The sequence below is a fragment of the Salvia miltiorrhiza genome, chromosome 8 (genome assembly GCF_028751815.1).
Source record: "Salvia miltiorrhiza cultivar Shanhuang (shh) chromosome 8, IMPLAD_Smil_shh, whole genome shotgun sequence".
NCBI classification, from domain to species: Eukaryota; Viridiplantae; Streptophyta; class Magnoliopsida; order Lamiales; family Lamiaceae; genus Salvia; species Salvia miltiorrhiza.
The window spans coordinates 42728059-42749475 of record NC_080394.1 but is presented as its reverse complement, the minus strand read 5'-3'; the positions used below and the strand labels follow the sequence as shown (position 1 = coordinate 42749475).

The 21417-nt window shown below is 35.7% G+C and overlaps 1 protein-coding gene across 1 annotated transcript; it reads left to right on the top strand.

Annotated features, from left to right (window-relative positions):
• Positions 1–3750: 3750 nt before the first annotated feature.
• LOC130997121 (subtilisin-like protease SBT1.5) lies at positions 3751–6672 on the top strand. Its single transcript, XM_057922384.1, has one exon. The coding sequence runs from the start codon at positions 4051–4053 to the stop codon at positions 6421–6423; it is 2373 nt and encodes a 790-aa protein (XP_057778367.1). The 5' UTR covers positions 3751–4050; the 3' UTR covers positions 6424–6672.
• Positions 6673–21417: the final 14745 nt, after the last annotated feature.

The following is a 21417-nucleotide window of genomic DNA, read 5'->3' as shown; positions in this document are numbered from 1 at the left end:
GTGACACTTTTGTTCTATTTATTCACCATGGATTGTCATCATTGTGTCGCCTCTGGGATAACGGAGCAGCTGCAGACTAATGTCCTTAAGGTTGGACCAGTTCGATCACAGTTGAAGGTTGTCTGCTCTGTGACTATTGAGATTCAGATTTGGCAACTTTGGATGACTCTGGTGAAGCATCATTGCAAAGAACTGTTGCTTCCTCAGTCAGTTTTTCTAGTTTCTTATCCTCATCAGTCAAACTTTCTTCATCTTTCTCTTCAGAACGCAGAAGTTGGAAGTGGCTTTCTGATGTCAGGTTTTCGATGCTGAAATCAACCCGGTGTCCTTTCTTTGATTTTTCTTTGACGATTTTAATCAGTGTTTCGTCAAGGAGTCTTCTTGATTGGATTAGTTCATCTTCTGTCTCCCTGAAGATTCCTTGAACAAGTTGATTTCTCTCAATCTGAAGTGTCTGCATCAACTAATCTAACCTGATAAGCTCTTGAGTTATCTCTTCCTTAGAGTTTCCGTCACCAGAGTCTTCTACACCATTTTCGGCTAAGAAGAATTGACTTTCAACATCTGAATCCGAAGTCTTACTGGAGGAGCAATCTGACAAGTAGTAGTGAGCTTTCGTGTTCCAGTCAGCAACCCCTTTTCCTTTATCCAACGGACCGACTTCATTTTCTTCGGAGAAGGCTTGGAATGTTGATGAACAAGATGGATCACATGCTATTCTTGTTTTCATGGGCTCTTCCGCTGGATGGGAGGAGACAGTTGGATTATTTTCAACAGGAGTTTCCTTCTCTTGTTTATCCTCTGCACTGTTCTTCTTCCATTGATTTGTACGTTTGTGCTAGCCAGTTGCTTGTAGAATGATTTCTTCAAGCTCTTTTGATGATTGCTTAAAATCATTCTCGGCATCTTCAAGAAGAGATCGCAGCTTCGCCTTTTCAGATTGTAGAATTTCCATTATCTTCATCAGCCTGTTGTCTTCTACAATCCTTTTTATCCATGTCTGCTTCATTTGGGAAGTAAAGAATGATCGTCTCTTGATCAAACCATACTTTTCTGATCTCTTTCTCAATTCTCCAATTTTCCCTAATGAGGTCTTCGAAGATCTTTCACAAATCCTGATATTTATGCAAGACCTGATCATACACACTTACTTCTTCCAAAGGTGAGTGTCTCGGACTCTCATTCTCTTCAGGAAAGACAAACGAATCATCGGAGTCAGAATCCAAAGATCCAATTTCAAGCCCATTGACTCCACGGAAGTAGATGTTGATGTAGTCGCTTGCAGAGTCTTCAATGTTCCTGGCCATAGGAGAAGAGAGGAGATAGATAAGAAGGGAAGGGAAGGGAACACAAAGCACGTTGGAAGAGAAAGAAAATTTTAAAAACAAAGACAACCCTCGTGAGGATCTAGTTCATTAAGAACTAGGTTAGAACAAACCGTTCTTGCGAACAACCTGCTCTGATACCAATTGTTGGGGTCCTGAAGGGTTGACTGACAGGTGTATGGGGGGGGGGGGGGGGGAAATACACCTATGAGCTAACTTTCACAAATCAAAACAAACTTAACTGGTTTCAGTATGAAAGGTTGTAGACTGATACTGAAGGTAATTCAGTAAGTTGACAACAGTCGAGCACCGGGCTTAACTGATATCCAAGTAAGGCTTCAGTCTAGTTTGTAAAACAAAGTAGAGTTATCAATCTTCTCTGACTATCAGTTGAGTCGTCAGTAGGATTAATAACTCAGCAGCGGAATTTAAACTTAGTGCGAATAGCTTTTTAGAAAATGTTTGTCATTTGTAAAATCCTTAGTTACACTTTTCAGTTAGTCCAGTTCAGTTGAAGACAGTTTTGCACAGACAAGGAAATAACTGAAAGCAGGTAAAGAACGTACACAAGGATTTTTAACGTGGTTCGGAGATATCTCCCCTACATCCACATCCAGATTATTTGTCTAACAAACACTCTAGGCTTATGCTTAGAGGTGCACAACAAATCTACCAATCCATCCTGAATTGGATTTAACACTTAGCACGCCCTGACACTTTCATGCCCATATAGCTAATGCTAAGGTAATTGGAGCCAGCGCCTTTAAACTGAACTCCCTCTTGACTTTCTGGGTGCCAAGGAAACCGAACAGTTTAGTTTTGAACCGTACTAAACCACAACCAACACCGTTTAGTTAACTCACTTTTCTCTCAGTTGAAAAGAGGTTTGAACTCTTCCAACTAAGATTACTGAGAACAAGCTCTCAAGTAATCCATACTAGGCTAATGATATAACATGTGGTGCCTAGTCTAATAAGAGAGTGTAGATAATCAGTTAGACTGATTTTACAACGTTGATTACTCCCTTCTTCGATTCGAAATCTATCTATCTATGGGAATGCTAGCTCTTGAATTCGACAGAGCTTCAGCTTATGTCTTCGAATCGATGAAGAATGCAGTTGTTCCTCGAGCTCTATTTATAGGCGAAGTCTTGAATAGATCTGTTGGAGAGATGGTCTTCAAGTTTTCTGCCATTGTGAGAGGCTGTCGCTTCTTGGGTTGAGGTGGCAATCTTCGAATACTCCATTTGACCGAGTCTTGAATTGTTCTTGTCCTTGGAGTGGTGCATCTACATGTTTACACGCAAAGAGGAGCTCTAGTACTTGTACGGATGATCTTCAAATCTTCGGCATTTAATGCTGTTGTTGAGCATTTAATGCAACGTGTCCGGTATTCTTCTCTTCAGTTAGATGCAGAATGTCGACTGGTGCTTGACAAGTCTTCAGTTCAGAGTTGATATTGAATGTGTGAGCTTCTTCGACTGATGACTTCTAGTCGCGATGCGTCCTTCTGTTTGTTCAATGAACTGAGCTTCAGTCGTGCTGTCTTTAGTCTTCAGTCTTTTGTTCTTAGTCCCACTAAACTAAAGTCTTTGCAGCTTCTGTCAAGGCCTGTAAGGACTGGAACACTTGGACCTGCAATAGAAATAAAGATAAGCGAAACATTCTAATGGTTTTGGTATCATCAAAACTAGTTGGATATTCCTATTATTTCCCAACTCTATTTAAAATATCTTGATTCTAGATATTTCCTAACAAAATATCTTCTACAACTCAAGTTTAATTCTTTCAACAATTGATATGACAACATTTAATATTTCAAGCTAAAACGACGTCACTAAGTCATAAGTAATACGACGTCGTTCTTGTTAATGACGCGTCATTAGGGCGACACGTCATTAACAAGTAGGATAATAACATCGTCGGATAACTAATCAGAGCTTAAATTGAATTAATCGGTGCTAAAACTGAACACCGGGTAAAATTATCCATATAAATTGGAACATTTGAAATTCGTGTTAAATTTGAAATTCGACTAAAATTCGTGATATTACATGCATTTAACCCTTAAAAAAATAGTAAAAGTAGTAGTGAAATACGTGCGATAGGACGTAGAGTTTGGAAAAGAAGATGTTGTCCGCTTTAATGTACATGTGCAATGTTCTAATTTCATTTATTTTGTTTTATTTCCTTCTTCAATTTTAATTTTGTATGCTTAAATTTAATTTTATAATTATTAATTACACTTTATTATATTCAATGAAGGTATATAAGTATTTAATAGTAAGATAGCACACGTAATACTGTGGGATGCAAAAAATAATAAGTCATGCTTCAAAAAAAGAAAAAGAAAAAAACTTAATAGTGAGATTATCTTGCCGACAAAGAAATATTAAAAGGCTTTGAATCGGGTAACTCCAATCTATGCATTAGAAATTCACAATATATGGTTAAATTAGTGGTTACATAGTTGTGAGCAAATGCGTGAGTTTTCCGACTTGAAAAGCAAGACTCACAGTTTCGCCACCTTCGCATGGGCATCTGATCATGCAAATCTCGTACTCCTATTTTTGGCCATTTTCTGGGATTTTCAACGTTTCATGCACCCTTTTACGACTTCGTTTTTTTGTCTCTTTTCTGCAATATTTTCCAATAAATACGAGGTGGATGACTCATTAATTATCACTCATCATCATCGTCATCCAATTTAATTCCTTCAAATCCAAATGGGCCGTTTCCGGCCTCTTCTCTTCATTTTTCCTCTTCTATTTTCGGCCGTTTTCGGAGAAATTGATGATGATACTGAAAATGCTCAAACATTCATCGTTAGAGTCGACAACGAGTTGAGACCGTCGGCTTTCTCCGACGTACAACACTGGTACAAATCTACTCTTCGTAACCTAGATTCAAACCTAATTAAGAGCTCCGAAACCGAAGGAATCGGAAAATCCCGAGAATTTCTGCATATTTACCGAACTGTTTTCCATGGATTCTCCGCAAAATTAACTCCAAAGCTCGCTCAACAGCTCACCAAACGCCCGGAGGTCATCGCCGTCATCCCCGATCGTCTCCGGCAGCTCCACACGACTCGGTCGCCTCGCTTCCTCGGCTTATCCTACGCCAATCCCGGGGGTTTGCTCTCGGAATCCGACTCCGGCGCCAACGTCATCATCGGACTCCTCGACACCGGAATTTGGCCGGAACGACGCAGTTTCCACGACGACAACCTCGGCCCCATCCCTTCCAACTGGAGAGGCGAATGCGTGGAGGGACAGAATTTCACAAAGGCTCACTGCAACAAGAAGATCATCGGCGCTCGGTATTTCTCCGACGGCTACGAAGCTCGGAGGGGAAGGATTAATTCGTCGGAGGAGGTGAAATCGGCTAGGGATACTAACGGCCACGGCACGCACACTGCCTCCACCGCGGCCGGCAGAGCCGTCGGCAACGCCTCTCTCTTCGGGTACGCCGCCGGCGTCTCCATCGGAGTGGCGCCGAAGGCGCGGATCGCCGTCTACAAGATCTGCTGGCGGAACGGCTGCATGGATTCTGACATCCTCGCGGCGTTCGACAAGGCGGCGGAGGACGGCGTGAATGTGATCTCGATCTCCGTGGGCGGCAGCGCCGTGCCTTACTATCTGGACCCCATGGCGATAGGTGCGTTTGGGGCGATGGAGAAAGGCATTTTGGTGTCGGCGTCGGCGGGTAACGAGGGCCCCTCTAAAATGACGGTCACCAACGTCTCGCCGTGGATGACTACCGTCGGCGCAAGCACGATAGATAGAAGATTCCCCGCCGATCTCGTGCTTAAAGACGGCCGGGTGATCACCGGCGCCTCACTCTACAGCGGCCCGCCTTTCCCAGAAAAGACATATCTTCCTTTAATCTACGCCGGAAACGCTTCCGTCAGCTGGGGCGGCGGCAGGCGCGCCGGGAGTATGTCCTCCGCCACCTGCTTTGCCGGATCTCTCGACGAAACCGCCGTGCGCGGCAAGATCGTCGTGTGCGACCGCGGCGGCAACTCGCGGGTGGCAAAGGGCGACGTCGTCAGGAAAGCCGGCGGCGCCGGCGTGGTGGTCGCGAACGTGGAGCCGATCGGCGAGGGCCTAATCGCCGACCCGCACGTGATCCCCGGCCTCGCCGTCTCAGAATCCGCCGGGAAAGCAATCCACGACTACATCAGCTCGAATCCAAACCCTAGGGCGAAGATTGCCTTCCGCGGCACGGAGGTGGGGGTAAAGCCGGCGCCGGTGGTGGCTTCATTCTCGGCTCGGGGCCCCAATATCGATTCTCCATACGTGCTGAAGCCCGACCTCATCGCGCCGGGCGTCAACATCCTGGCGGCGTGGCCCGCCGGCGTGCCGCCGAGCGATCTCGCCGACGACACGCGGCGCACCGAATTCAACGTGGCGTCGGGCACGTCCATGTCGTGCCCGCACGTCTCCGGCGTGGCGGCGCTGCTCAAGGGCGCCCATCCCGACTGGTCGCCGGCGATGATCCGGTCGGCGATGATGACGACGGCGTACAGCCGGTACAGAGACGGCAAGCCGCTGCTCGATGAGCAATCGTATAATAGTACCTCTGTTTGGGACGTGGGCGCCGGACACGTGGACCCCGAGAGAGCCGTCAATCCGGGGCTCGTGTACGATCTGACGGCTGCTGATTATTTGAATTTTCTTTGTGCGTCGAATTACACGGCGGAAGAAATAAGGTTCATTGCTCGGAAAAGATTTAGGTGTGGTAAGAAACAGCTGAAGCCGTGGGATATAAATTATCCAGCCATTTCGGTCACGTTTGAGGCGGCGGACACCGGGGATTTTGAGGTTGTGGTTCCTAGAACGGTGATGCATGTTGATGGCGGGGCGGCCAGGTACTCGGCGACGGTCACGAATCCCAAGGGGGCGACTGTGACGGTGACGCCGCCGGTGATGAAATTTAGGGCCAAGGGAGAGAAGATGAGTTACAGGGTGAGGATAAAGGCGGAGAAAATGGCGCTGAGGCCGGGGACGGCGGTGTCCGAGGAGGGGAAGCTGGTCTGGTCAGACGGGAGGCGGCAGGTGGTGTCGCCGCTGCTGGTGATGTGGACGCGGTGGTATTGACGGCGGTGCACTTATTTGTCCACGGTTAATTAATACTGAGCTTACAAAAGCATGTGGACTTGTATGGTATTAATATTGATGATATAATAATAACAATGTATTGATTAATTAATAGTTCAATAATTAAGACGATCTCCAAACTGAAAGAATATAGCATATATGGCATCTATTAATTAATTAATTATACTCCATAGGGAAACATATTTGAGAGTTCACATCAATTTTAAATCCTATGTTGTAATTATTCAATTCCTAATTTTCTAAATTTTTTATTTTATGCCTTTAAAATCCAAAAAGTAAATAAATAAATTACTTAATAATTAAATGTATTCCCACACACATGTTTTAGTGGCACAATTCTCTCTAATCATTTGAAATTGTAATTACTATTGTGAATCAAAATAGTCATTAACCATTTTAAGACACATGTACAAGAAATTGTTATTTACATAATTATATATTTACAATTATTTTCTATTTTAGTTAGTATTTATTTACATGAATTTTACGATTTAAAGTATAAATTTGTGTGTCACACGACAACAATCATCTATTGAATTTTCATTCTTATTTTCTAAATTCAATGATGTATTCCTTTCTAATTCCAAATTTTATTTAGTAATAATGATCTTTTATCACTTATTTATATACTTAATTATATCTTTAATGATATTATCATTATTTCCATTAATTAAAGGCATAATTAGCGTGATTTATGTTGTTAGTTGTTGAATTGAAATTTTATTAAAAGAAAAGGAAAAAAGAAAAAACCTAATCACCTATAACCTATTGATAGCACAGAAACGCTAACTGAGGCTCAAGACTCATCAAAACCTTTACGGTGAAAACCCAATGGGAAAACACTGGAAAAGGAAAAAAAAGTACTCGTTTATTACAATTGAAAACAAAAAAAACCAAAGGGAAATATAAACGAACAAGAAACGAGTGCCTGATAAAACAGAACGCACGAAGAGAGAGTAGAATAGATCCAGACTAGGTTTCAGCGCACCGGAGACTTGAAAAAATTTGAAAAAGCCACTCCTAAAACCCTAACCTGTACATGAAGAGGTGCTAGCATTCCAGGCACGAACGAGAAAGGGGTGACCGATGAACACATGGAAGAACTCCTAAGGTCGGGCGTCGGAGCATTCCAAGGGAAAACCCTGTGAAACTGCCACCACCAAGGAAGAACATCAACAAACACCCGAGCTAGACCCATCAAATGGCAAAGAATCCTCGAGCCACAATAGCGACAACAAGATCCCTGAGAGTGATTAGGAAACGCGAATAATCAAAAACTTGTAAACATCCGCATTGACGAAAGGGATGATACCATCGATGGCATTACTCCACCAGCCCTCCTTAGTTACGCGATAGGAAAGGTAATCTGCAACTTGATTGCCTTCTCGATATATGTGAGAGACATGTAGGCGGATGCATGTGTTGGGTATGTGCAAGGACTCGACGCCAGCGACTCCGAAAACACCAAGGAACTTGGGTGGAGCAGGAATGCAAATGAACAATGTACATGGAGTCAAATTCCAGTCATATGCGATCACAATTATGAGCAAGAGCTTGTACCAAAGAAATAATTGCTATGAAGAGCTCCGCCTCAAATGCAAATCCATGATTACCTACGAAGTGAAAGCAACCAATTACCTCATTAAGCGCATTACGGCAACCGATGGCAGCTGCTAGAAAACATTCAAGAGCTTCAAAGGATGTTGAAGAACTCCAATAATACCAATATTACGGAGAATCATTAGATCATGGCACCGATGTTAAAGTGTGAAGCCTCTTGAAATTCCACTTTGACGCCAGTAAGAATGCGATGTATGCTAGGGCGGGCAGCCTCATGGATAACATTATTACGAATGATCCAAATGTTCCAAATAAGCGAGATAACACCAAGGCGCCAAAGAATATTGGTGATCTGCTTACCCGCTTTGTATTGCATGGCCTTAATAATTAATGATCCGTGTCTGAAATAGCAAGCCTGTTGTGGCGAAACCAATTAAAGAAAGTGGCCACACTTGTTGCAAAAAAGAACAGTGCCAGAAGATGTGGTCAATAGATTCACCATTGCTTGAGCATAGGACACAGATGCTCGAGCCGTGAATGCCATGTCTTTGGATAATATTAAAAGTAAGGAGGCAACCCAGAATCATCCGCCAAGCGGTAATGGAACGACGAGTAGGTATGAAAGGAGCCCAAAGCTAAGTTCCCCAATTCACTGAAGGGGTTAGGAAATCATAAGCAGAAGCGGATGTGACATTACCAAACCCCGCATGAATCCAACGATCGGAGATGATATAATAGGCAACATCCGAGCAGATACCAATAAAGGCCAAGATGGTGCCATTTGTCCTCATAATAATAATAATAAGATATGCGCTGACCCAGGAAAGAATGCATGTAAAACAGGATGCCGAGACGATCAATAATTTTATAACCAAGTCAATTGTCAAGCCAAAATCGAACCGAGTGGCCGTCTCCAATCGAGCAAAAAGAATCTTTGCAAAGAGAGTCAACCAATTTTCTAACACCAAGCAAAATAGTCACCGTGAACCAATGAGAGGCATACTCCATGCAACCCGAGAGGTACCGACAGCGGAATAAAGAGAAGCCAAAAGAATTCCAATTCATGATGTGCCAACCCAGATGGAGAAGAAAGCTGTTATTAATAGCCTGAAATCGATGGACTCCAATACCGCTAAGAGCTTTAGGAAGACAGACCATATCCCAAACCACAGAGAAACGAGGCCGAGTAGAGGTACACCCTGTCCAAATAAAGTTCTGGTAGACTTTATTGAGCTCATTCAGAAGAGCAGCAGGACACATATAAACTATCATACTGTGAGTAGCCGCACTATGAATCACAGAAGAAACCATACATATGTGACCTGCCATGGAAAGCTGAATACCTTGCCATCGAGGAAAATTTGATATAATTATGTCCATACTTTATGTTGTTAGCATAAATTAGTAAATAACCTCAAAAATCAATGTACATATGACAGTTTCCCATATACTATTTCATACATTCCCTTCTCTGTTTTTTATTCTCAAAGAGGCGATGCAATGCAAGGTCTACTTTACGTACTCTTCAACTAGCAAGAGAAGTCGTCTTGAGAAAGTCTCACCTGAGAAGCTTAGCCAAGAGTAGACATCTTTTTATGTCATATTGTGGATGATTTGTTTGAATTTCGTTGTTTACATTGCTTTCTTTGAATGCACTATAAATATAATTGCTAGCCACAATTTTTCTCCCATTGATCAAGCACCCAATTGAGTTCAGTAACCAATGCTAATGAACAACATTTGTAATAGCCCGAAACCACAAATATTATTTGAAATTATTTCAGTTTTGATAAAGCATTTAAATTTTAAAAATTTTGAAAATATCTTATATGTTGAAATTATAAATCGTCTAGTCACGCCCCTAGTTATATAAATGACGTTAGATTATATCATTAAAATTTTAAGATTCATTTTATCTAAGAAGCCATGAAAAAGATTTAAATCTTGGGCCTTGAGTACTTTTTTTTATTATTATTGGGCTAAGGATGGGTTGAGAGCCCATTTCCTTTACTTCTTTTCCTCTATTGATCGATTTTTGTATAAAAAAGAATAGCATTAACGTGTTTTCTTTCTCAGCCACAATTTTGAAAAACTTCCTCAGCCACAATTTTGTTTTCATCCACATGATTTTACTTGAGCTTCACTAATTTTTACTTGAGCTTCGCTAAAATCCTTTTAACTTAGTCTTTAAGACCACTTATGCTTGAGGGTCGCCGGAGAAGGAGGAGGCGCGATGAGGAGAGGGGCAGAGAGAGGTGAGGGATGAGGGAAGGGAGAGAGGTTGAAGGGGGGAGAGAAAGGAGGCAGGAGCTGCAGGCCTCCGGCGACGGCACAGCCGTCCGATGGCGCGACGGTAGGAGGCCGAGAGGGAGAGAGAGAGGTGGGAGAAGGGGGGTGAGTGGCTGAGAGGGAGAGAGTGTGTGGCGTGAGTTGTGTGTGTGTGTTAGGGTGTGGGTGTGGGAGTTAAATTAGGGTGAAGGCATATGTGAAATGGAATTGGCCGGGTTTGTTTTAATTTCAGGGGCTCAGATATAAAGTGTTTGGGCTCAGATTTTAAGTATCATATGGGCCTCCGATTTTAAATTCCATTTTTTTATGTTGGACCTTATTTTAAATTAAACCCCAACCCAAATTTTGATAGGAGCATACATTTTATTATTTGATTCATTAGACCATACAAAATAAATTTCTAAAGTTTAGATTATTTTTCTAATAAAGTTTAATTAGACTCTTATCTTTTATTATTTGAATTTATCTGACTAGGTGCGGCGCGACTAGAACGTGAATTTTAATTTAAATTATTCAAGTTCAAGTTCAAGTTCAAGTTACAAGTGTGAGATTTATTTCAGTACATGTTGTGGTTAATTTTTTGTCCATTTTAATATTATGTGTTGACCATATGTGAATTAAATTATATAGCTAGGGACCCGCTCAATGGGTCCAGGACTTCACCGTCCTTGGTATGCCACAATATGATTTCATGTTACAGTTAAGGTTGCAACCTATTCGCCAGGGGCCTGCTCAATGGGTCCAGGACATTAAAGTCCTTGGTATGCCATCGTGCGAATTTCAGTTATCAGTATTACAGTGCAGTGCATATGTGTTGACCATTTTATTAACATGGATAATTATTGCATGTTCCCACACTGAGTATATTTCATATGCTCATCCTATATTTAACATTTTCAGGTAGTTAAGGTTGGAGACGCGTGGGGGATCGAATGGGCGCGTCAAGTAAATATTTTTGAGAAAAATATGATGTAGTTGCACCTAGTATAGTTTTTGAATCTCAAACTACTCTTGAGATTTTGTTTAACTTATCAATTTTAATGTTATCATATTAGCTTTCTATCATGGCTAGCCTTATTTTAAATTCAAGTTTATTTCAAATATTTTATTTAAGAATTTATTTCCTTGAATTTCTCTATAATTCAAATCTTTATTTATTTATTTATTTATTTATTTTCCACTGTCAAAAGGTAATTAAATTTATATTTAACACTTTAATTAGATTAGGGTGTTAGACCGCCAAACAACGTGGATTGTTTCTTTCTCTTCGATTCTCTAAATATTTATGAATTTATTTATTGTATTGGTGAAAGTATATATATCTTGAATTCGTTTCATTTCATATTATTTAAATGACTTTATTATCAAGTCATGGCTAAATATGTAAGAGAGTTGTGTACAGTCAAGGACCACTTTCGCTTTGACTATGGAGCATAATTATCGTCATGGTTGGAACCTAATTAATTGCCTCACCATCAATTTTTTTTTGAAAGGTAAAAGAAATTCTCATTCCAACGGAAGAGTACCAAAAGTACTCAAAAAAGACATCTCCTGAAAATTGAAAACAACAAAACTGAGAGCAAAAGAAAGAGGAGACTAAAGATTAGTCGGCATACAAAGGATAGGATGTGAACTCCACTCATGCAGAGAGGCATAAAAGGAAGATGGGTAGTGCGCCTTCAACCATTTCCATGAGCAGAATTTAATACTCTCCACGATGTTCTCCGCGATCGGTATTGAGTTTTTGAAAATCTTCTCATTTCTCGCCTTCCAAATTCTCCACACAACACATTGCCAAATAAGGCCAAGAATTTTCTTCTTAACTTTCCCAACACCAAAGCTCACAAAGTCCTCGAAATGTTCTTTCAAAGCAGCCGCATAAAGTAAAGAACAATCAATCCAATCACAAACCTTAGACCACACAAGGAGTGCCTCGTAGCAGGTAAGAAGGACATGGCACGAAGATTCATTTTGAACCGAGCACAACGCACAGACACCGTCTTCTTGCGAGTGTAAAATTCCTCTTTTAATCAAATTATCCTTCGTTGGCAATCTATCAAGCAATGCTTTCCAAACAAAAGCCGAAACCTTCAACGGAATGGCTTTCCACCACAAACTTGGCCAATGATCCGTAGCTTGTTCCTCACTTGTTGTGCCTCACCATCAATTTCATGGCAATGGATAGAGCGGTGCTTGGGAAAGACACTAATCTTACTTTTAATATTTTTATAATTGCATACGAAAATGCACTAATATTATATTTTATATATAATAGAAAAATAGTTTAGTTTTATGTGGCTTCACAACTTTTTACTTTTTTTTATTAATTTTAATTCTTCAATCATTTTCATATTTATTCATTCTATTTATTTAACAATTATACTTATTTTTTTTAAATTTCAAATCCCACATTGTTTTTTTACTAAACACAAGTACATCCTCCCGTGCGATGTACGGGCCACGATATATTTATTTATTTTTAAAATTTTAATTTATATAAATATATTACTCCCTCCGTCCCACTCTAATAGGTTCGTTTTCCTTTTTGAGACGTCTCACTCTAGTAGGCTCGTTTTTCATTTTCAGTAAAGAAAATGTACTTAATTGGTGTAAATCACGCCACTTACTCCTGAAAAGTAAGTTTCTTAATAACAAAAAAAATTCTGTTAATTTAAATATTAGTATTTGATAATTTATCAACTTAATGAGTAGGAGTATAAGTATTAAATTTGATGAGTATTGTATAATAATTAAATTTACTGATTATAAAGCATATAATTTAAGTGAATCTCATTTTGAGCAAATAACACTAAAACTATCAATAACAATATTAATAGACGTCATATAATAATTTTGGGCTCTTAAAAGTACGAACTGCATTATTATTAATAGTTCATATTTAAATAGCCCAAAAATAATTACAAAAATAGAAAAAATACGAATAATATAAAAACAAAATATAACAACAAATATGTTTATACAAACAAATAAATAATTTGTACATATTGTTAAATAAATCTATATTACAGTTTAAATTCTAATTTTAAGATAAATAACTATTTTTTTACAAATTCATATTGAAATTTCCTTCTCCTTAATTGCATTAAATTAAAATAATTATAATCAAACAATCATGTAAGTTTTTTTGCAAGAAAAAAAAAGACATTTAATTATTTTTTCACCAACAAACGAAAATAAAATAAAATAACTCATCTTTTATAGTATTATATAAAGATGTATATACTTTATGTCAAATCTTAGAAAAAAATATTATAATGATATTTTTCTATTTTGCTAATATTATAAATATCTGAAGAAAGAAAGGGAGTAAAATAAAATGGTTCAAATAAGTTCAAAGAAAGGAGAATATAAAATAGAACCTAAACCTTGTATATTAAAGATTATACATAACACAAACTTAACAAATTTTGGTATTTTTTTAAAAAACTTTAAAATTTATATAGTTCAAAATATTATCTACTCTATCTCAAATTTGAGATAGTTCTTTGATATTTGTTTATTATTTTCTATAAAATTAAAATTAATAAATATTTTGATAATATCGTCTCAGCGTTTGTTGATAATAGTGCATCATATTTTTTAATTAAAAGTTTTTATTTACATGTTTTTAATATGTTATGTTTGATAAAGTAATCCAATGAATAAATTTGATGTTTTATTTGTTCTTTTAATCAAAAGAGAAGAGAACATGATAAATTTTGTGGAGAGAGATTAATATATAGATAATATAATAACGTGGAGTGAATAAGGAGAGAGGGGAAAAAAATGAAAGAATATAGAAAAAGAAAGAGGAGAGAGAAATATAATCACTTTAAAATTTTAAATTATAATAACTTATTTATTTCAAATTCACATTTAATGATTTTTATATCAAATTAAAAATCTTGTCATGATCTTTAATTTAAGATACATGTCGAATATATTTTCATAAATTAAATTTAAAGATTTTTAGAAAATCATCTAAATATGAAAAATAGGTTAGAAGAGAGAAAAATTTGGAATTGAGAAAAAATGGGTGAATGTATAAGGAAATGAGGAGAGAGAAAATGTGGGAAAAAATGATAGTAGATGAAACGTAACTTATCTCACATTTCTACTTTTCTCTCTCCTCTCACCCCACTCTCTTTTAATTTCTAAACTTTTATCCTTAATTGACATTATAATTGCAAAAATGCCATTAAATTGGCGGGAAGAAAACTGGTGTTTTATATTATATACTTTTGTTGGCGGGAGTATAGATTATCAAATGAAAAACTACTAGGGTGTTTTTGTTCTCTCATTCAAAAAAGAAACCAATCATTATCATCCTATGGTTACATGAAACATAATTTGGCTAATTAATTAATTGGTCAAATAATTAGTTATATTTTTTATTGAAATTTTTAATTCTAACAATTTTAATTTTAAAGTACTATTGTTTGTACCAAAATTTGATGGTCAAATTTATTTTTGTTGAGAATTTTAATTTGACCAATTATTAATTTAATACTTTTCTTTAATAATAATGGATGTAATTTTGAGATAAAAAAATTACTTGACTTCTTTTCAATTAAAGATAACAACTTACGTTTGAGATGAATTATCTCAAAATTACTTGACTTCTTTTCAATTAAAGACAACTTAGGTTTGAGATGGAAAAAAATTACATAAAAATGGGACAAACAAAGTACACAAAAAATATGTAATATCTCAAATCCCTAATCAATTTATATATATATATATATATATATATATATATATATATATATATACAATTTCATAAAATGAAAACTTATATAAAAATGGTATTTGTATTCTCCCAATCAACAATGAAAGTCAATCATAATCATGTCACAATTACCTTAAATATTCAACAATTTGTTCACTCATTTTGTTTATTAAAAATTAATGAGAACAAAAATATGCATCCTTCGAAGACCGGAAGATTAAAGTCAATCAAACGATAACAGCGCTGTTGATAGCCTAGCAGCCCTAATAAGACCAGATCATTTGAGTATAATAATCTCATATGGACATAATAAGACCAGATCATCATCTGAAGCTCTAAAGACCAACATTTGACTTTTCAGCATCATATTATCTAGAGCTTGAAAACTATAACTTATTTGTGAGCATTATTTTATCTAGAGTTTGCAAGACTTAGTTGAGTTATGAGAACCATCTTATTTGGAGCTTGACACGTCACCTATTACTTATGAGTATTATCTCATCTAGAACTTGAAAGATCATAACTAAGTTTTGAGCATCATCTCATCTGTAACTTGAAATAGTATAACTGAGATGAGTATCGTTGTGACACCCAAATCCATTAATGAAAACGCACGCGGAAAAACTATGAATATAAATAAATATTTAATGAGAAAATCAGGAAATAAATTTTTATTTAAACATACTTTACTCAAAATAACATTTTTAAGTAATGCTAAATTCAAAATATTTGACTCGCCATTCGACCTCCACGCGCCTCCGGCCTTTAAAACCTGAAAATGTTAAGTATGGATGAACATACAAAATATACTCAGTGTGGGAAACATGCAATCATTGTCCACGTTAATAAAATGGTCAACACATACGCACTGCACTGTAATACTGATAACTGAAATTCGCACGGTTGCATACCAAGGACTTTAATGTCCTGGACCCATTGAGCGGGCCCCTGGCGAATAGGTTGCAACCTTAACTGTAACATGAAATCGCATTGTGGCATACCAAGAACGGTGAAGTCATGGACCCATTGAGCGGGCCCCTAGTGATGTAACTGAATTTACAATACATATGGCAAATACATAATATTAAAATGGACAAAGATTAACCACATCATGTACTGAAATAAATCTCACACCTGAGACTTGAACTTCAACTTGAAAGTTAATTCTGATAATTCAAATTAAAATCCATGTCCTATTGGCGCCGCACCAAATCAAAAACCTAAGAAGATGTGGTTCGTTTGTGGGAAAATATTGCTAAATTAAAAATTAGCAAAAGGTACTGTAAAGTTTTTGTTTGTATTTGATGATCGAAAATGTCACCACAATGTTCTCAATTTATACTGGTTTGAGTATAGCTAGGTTTCGTGAGTCATCATCTAGGCATGCTATTAGACTATAGAATTGCTTATCAAATTTTAATAATCTTACACGTGGTAAGTTTGCATGACTCATTGCTTGCAATTCAAATATATATATATATATATATATATATATAGCGAGAAGATCCATAGAGAATGGTAACTATTTTGAGAATGGAGAATTGATAGTAGCCGCTAGACCTTGCAAATCGGACGACTATGATTAAGGCTGATTAAGGCGTTTAATTAATTGTTGGAAATTCATTAAGGTTAGTTAAGTAATTTTTAAATTTTGATAACCGTCTTTAGTTTTTAAAGTGTTGACCGAATCTTTTTTAATTTTGGTAGAAGTTACTGTTTGCGTATTTTCTATATTTTAAGATTTTTATTTAATTGTAACGAATCAATCTCTTTATGAACAATAATTGCCATATCTTGATTGTAATAATGTATTTTCAATTTATTTCAACTTTTTTGTTTGCTCAATTTATTTCACTTATCTGCGTTAACTATGGAGATATTAAATTAAGAATTAATAATATTTGTTTTTGTGTTATTTATCATCACAATTGATTTATTCAACAAAAGAAAATGAATTATGAATTTTGGCATTTATATTTCAACAAACGTTAGAAAGCAAATATTGTAAGTCAATATTTAATTTTCATTTATTCGCAATATATTTTTTCATTATTTAGTAAATTATTCAATTAATTTGTTATTTTTAGTGAATAGTTTAATCTGTATAATATTATTTATTTAGATGTTCATAATTTTGTTACGCTTGTTCAAATAATTCTATGTTAAATATTTTATGCTAAAAAAAATAAATTGCAAAATTTTTATTTAGATGTTCATAATTGTTTTATGTTTGTTTGAAATTTTTTATGTTAAATATTTTATATCATCTAAAACAAAATCGAATATCTTATTTAGATGTTCGTAACTTTTTTTCACTTGTTCTAAATATCTCATATTAAATATTTTTATAATTCTCAGTTAGCTATCAATAATATTATTCAAAATATATTACAAATTTTTATGAATGAAAATAATATAAATGTGAACAAAAATAATTGAATACCTATTTTAACATTACTAATATCCATTCAATTTAAACAAACTTCCAAACTTTGCTACAATACACAAATAAAGTACATGGGCTAAAAAATTAAAAAATGTTTTATATTTACAATTTTTAATCTGTATAATATATTTTAGTTAGATGTTCGTAATTTTGTTATTCTTGTTTGAAAAGTTCCATGTTAAATATTTTATTAAGGTGTTCGTAATAAAAAAAATCGTAATATTTTATTAAGGTGTTCGTAATATTTTTACGCTTATTCGAAATATTTTATTAAGGTGTTCGTAATATTTTTACGCTTATTCGAAATATTTTATGCAAAATATTTTAAAAAAATTTGTTGCTGCAATAAAAATTCAAATATTTTATTAAGGTGTTCATAATATTTTATTAAGGTGTTCGTAATATTGTTACTCTCATTTGAAAAGTTCCATGTTAAATATTTTATTAAGGTGTTCGTAATAAAAAATTCGTAATATTTTATTAAGGTGTTCGTAATATTTTTACGCTTATTCGAAATATTTTATTAAGGTGTTCGTAATATTTTTACGCTTATTCGAAATATTTTATTAAGGTGTTCGTAATATTTTTACGCTTATTCGAAATATTTTATTAAGGTGTTCGTAATATTTTTACGCTTATTCGAAATATTTTATGCAAAATATTTTAAAAAAAATTGTTGCTGCAATAAAAATTCAAATATTTTATTAAGGTGTTCATAATATTTTTACACTTATTCGAAATATTTTATGTATGCAAAAAAAATTCGAATGTTAGAACAAGTTTCATCACGCCGCCTTCAACAAATCACCACCGCATAAAATGAAAACAATGGTAGATCTATGAAAATGAAACAATAAAAAGGATTTCAGAAATATCATAGTACAATTGGATTTCAAAGAAATCAGAAATGGAAACAATGGTAGAATCTGCAAATATACCGCATCTTTATTGTTTTTCACTGAACGTGGCGGAAATGAGGCGTAATTTTAGGTCTTTTGATTTCTCCCCAGTACTATTTTACCCTTTTTCGATTTTTAATTGTTTTTATTAATGTTTGTTCAATTTTTTTAATTCAATCCTCTTAAATCATAATTGCCGTTGGATGTTACAAAATTAAGGGTGTAGATTAATTCTCTATTCTCTACTAATATGAGATTCTCTATATCTGTGATGCCCCGCTCTTTTAAATACATATTAGATTAAATATGTGCATTAGTTATAAAATTCTTTTAATTATTTATGGTGATTATTTTGTTCAGATAATATTATTTCAGCAAAAGTCTGTATAAGAGATACAGAGCTGCGATTTAATATTCAGTCATGAATGAAACCAATAATTAAATTTATTGGTTTAACTATACGTTTGAGACTTTGTTTTACCAGTTTATTGATTTAATCAATATTATTAGAAAATTTAAATTTATAACCGATTTTATAAATCGTGTTATTTAAATCAAATTGCTAGAATTATAACTTGAGATCATATGCATAATAATTTTATTATTTCGCATTATATGAGTTAAGGTATTAAGTCGCGAATTAATTCCGACTTTCACGTATTAAATCTCAAGATTGAGGATTTAATTTATGTAAATACGAGGAGTATTTATTAAACGAGAATTGGAGAATTATTACAGGAACTAGGAGAAACTAGAGCACGGCACTACACGTATGTCTCGATTTTTCATCCAACACATCAATTCCTACACTATTTCCTACACTATTCCCTACACTATTCCCTATACTATTCCACCTTCCCCTCCAATACACCATTACTGCAGAAGTTTTTCTAAAGATTGCAGATTTCTTCCTGTAGCATATCTGAACTCCATCACACCCCAAAGTTTCCTGTAGGAGAAGAAAATCACGCCAATATCCACAATTTTCAAAAGCTTCAGCACGCCGAGAAAGAAATTTCACGGCAAGATCACAATTGTCAAAGGATGCAAATTTCAACGATCAAATCTTCAAAAGTTGCAACCCCCGGTACCAAAATTTCCACCATCTTGATTCTGTTGTCTGCAGAAACTCCTCTATAAATTGAGGAGAGTTCTGCAGAAGGAAGAAGTGCAGCAAGAGGTGTGAGGCAAGAGAGAGTAGGAGATTTTTTTTTACTTGCAAGAGCTCAAGTGAGCTCCCTTCGCCGGGCCATTTCTTCGTCGACCGGCCACTAGGCTCTGAACCGAGAACGTGTACTCGTTCCTCCATCTTTAGGCTACCAAACCCAACAATCGAAAGACCGAAACCTTCTCTATATTTTCCCGACCAAAGGCCACAATATCCTTCGGAGGCCAACGTCGAATTCCCGACTTAGCCACCGGCCAACTTACGGCCTTCGTTTCTCACTATCCTTACGACGAAAAAGGATCGAGAAACCACCGTTGTGTAGCCTGATCTATCTCGCACGAGGAAAACTAAGTCGTAGACCTTCGCGGCTAAACCCCATCGCGGAACGACGACCAGAAAAACCCCCGGCGAACAACTTCCATTAGTGCTCACTTGGACAAGGGTAAGTTGACGCCCTTATTTCGATGCATTCCCGTTTCTATTATATTATGGGAAATTTCTGGGGTATAGATGGGAGTGTGGTAAATATTCGTACAAAGTTTCATATCATTTGAACTTCGTTTACTACCCTTTTAAAATTCAAGAAGTCTACTGCCAGTATCTGCTGAAACTGTCATGAGGCAGATGATTAGGTTAATTATTTCAGTAACCATATGTTGATATTTAGCTCTCAAAGTTTTATTGTATGAAGATATATGTGTTAGCTATCTGCATATAAAATTTGAGGTCATTCCAGTAACTTTTGATATTTTTCAAAAATCTGGACTTTCAGTTGGCAGAAACTGCCGAATCTGGTAGGCGATGGGAAAATCGCTATATCTCTTAAACTACTTGGATTTTTTCAACATACTTTTTTTCAATTAAACTAGACTCAAAGAGGTTTCTATTGATATAAAATTCGACTCCATACGAGTTCGGAGTAAAAGCAGTTTATTAGTTGAAGTTGAATCTATACAGTTTTGTTGAGATTGAAATGATTCTAAATAATTCCTATTAAGGATTTTAAAGTTTTATTGTTGATAAAATATCACTTTTAGTTTATAAATGAGCTATTGAGATATATAAATATTTTGAGAAAGATTTCATGAGAACTTGTTGGTAAAATTTATATTAGATGGAATAGTTGATAAATGAAATATTAAAGATTTATTAATTAAATGGTTAAAATATTAAAATTTTTAGAATCTTCTCGAAAATTTCTTTTTATAGTTAACTCCTTTTATTATTTTAAAATATTTTTACAAATGTTCCTAAAATCTCACAATGAAATTTTCATCAGGAATTAATGTTTAGAATTTATTAATGACTTATTAGTTCTTTTAATAGTAGCAATATATATATATATTGATTGGCATTATTAAATGGGGAAAAGGAAAATATTTTATAGAATTATTCTTTATTTATAATAGATAAATAAATGAATAATATAAAATGGAATTTCCTACATCCTCAAAGGTACATGAAGTATTTCGATAAAAGAAGAACGATTGTATATGAGTTAGATACAGTCGTTTAAGGAAATATGGGTAGTTAGAGAAATGAGTGAATAAGTGATTCACTGCATTTGTTGTTATCTTTTCTATTATTCACTCGAACACATGTTTCGTGTTATCAAAGGTTCAAATAAACAAAAGCGCCTGAGTAACCTATCGCGCTAAGGAAAGAGAATCATTGTCTTAAGTAGCAAAACACTGCAATCAGGTAGGCATTACTTTCATATATATCAAATGAGTTTAAATGTTACGTTCAAGCAAGTTATTTCATGACAAAATCTTTGAATTGATGTTATTTCAAGTATTGTCTTGCCATAAAATGTTTCAATTTCAGTATGATATCTATCTGATATGGCTTTGCCAATTATCATGTAATCGAATTCGGGTCT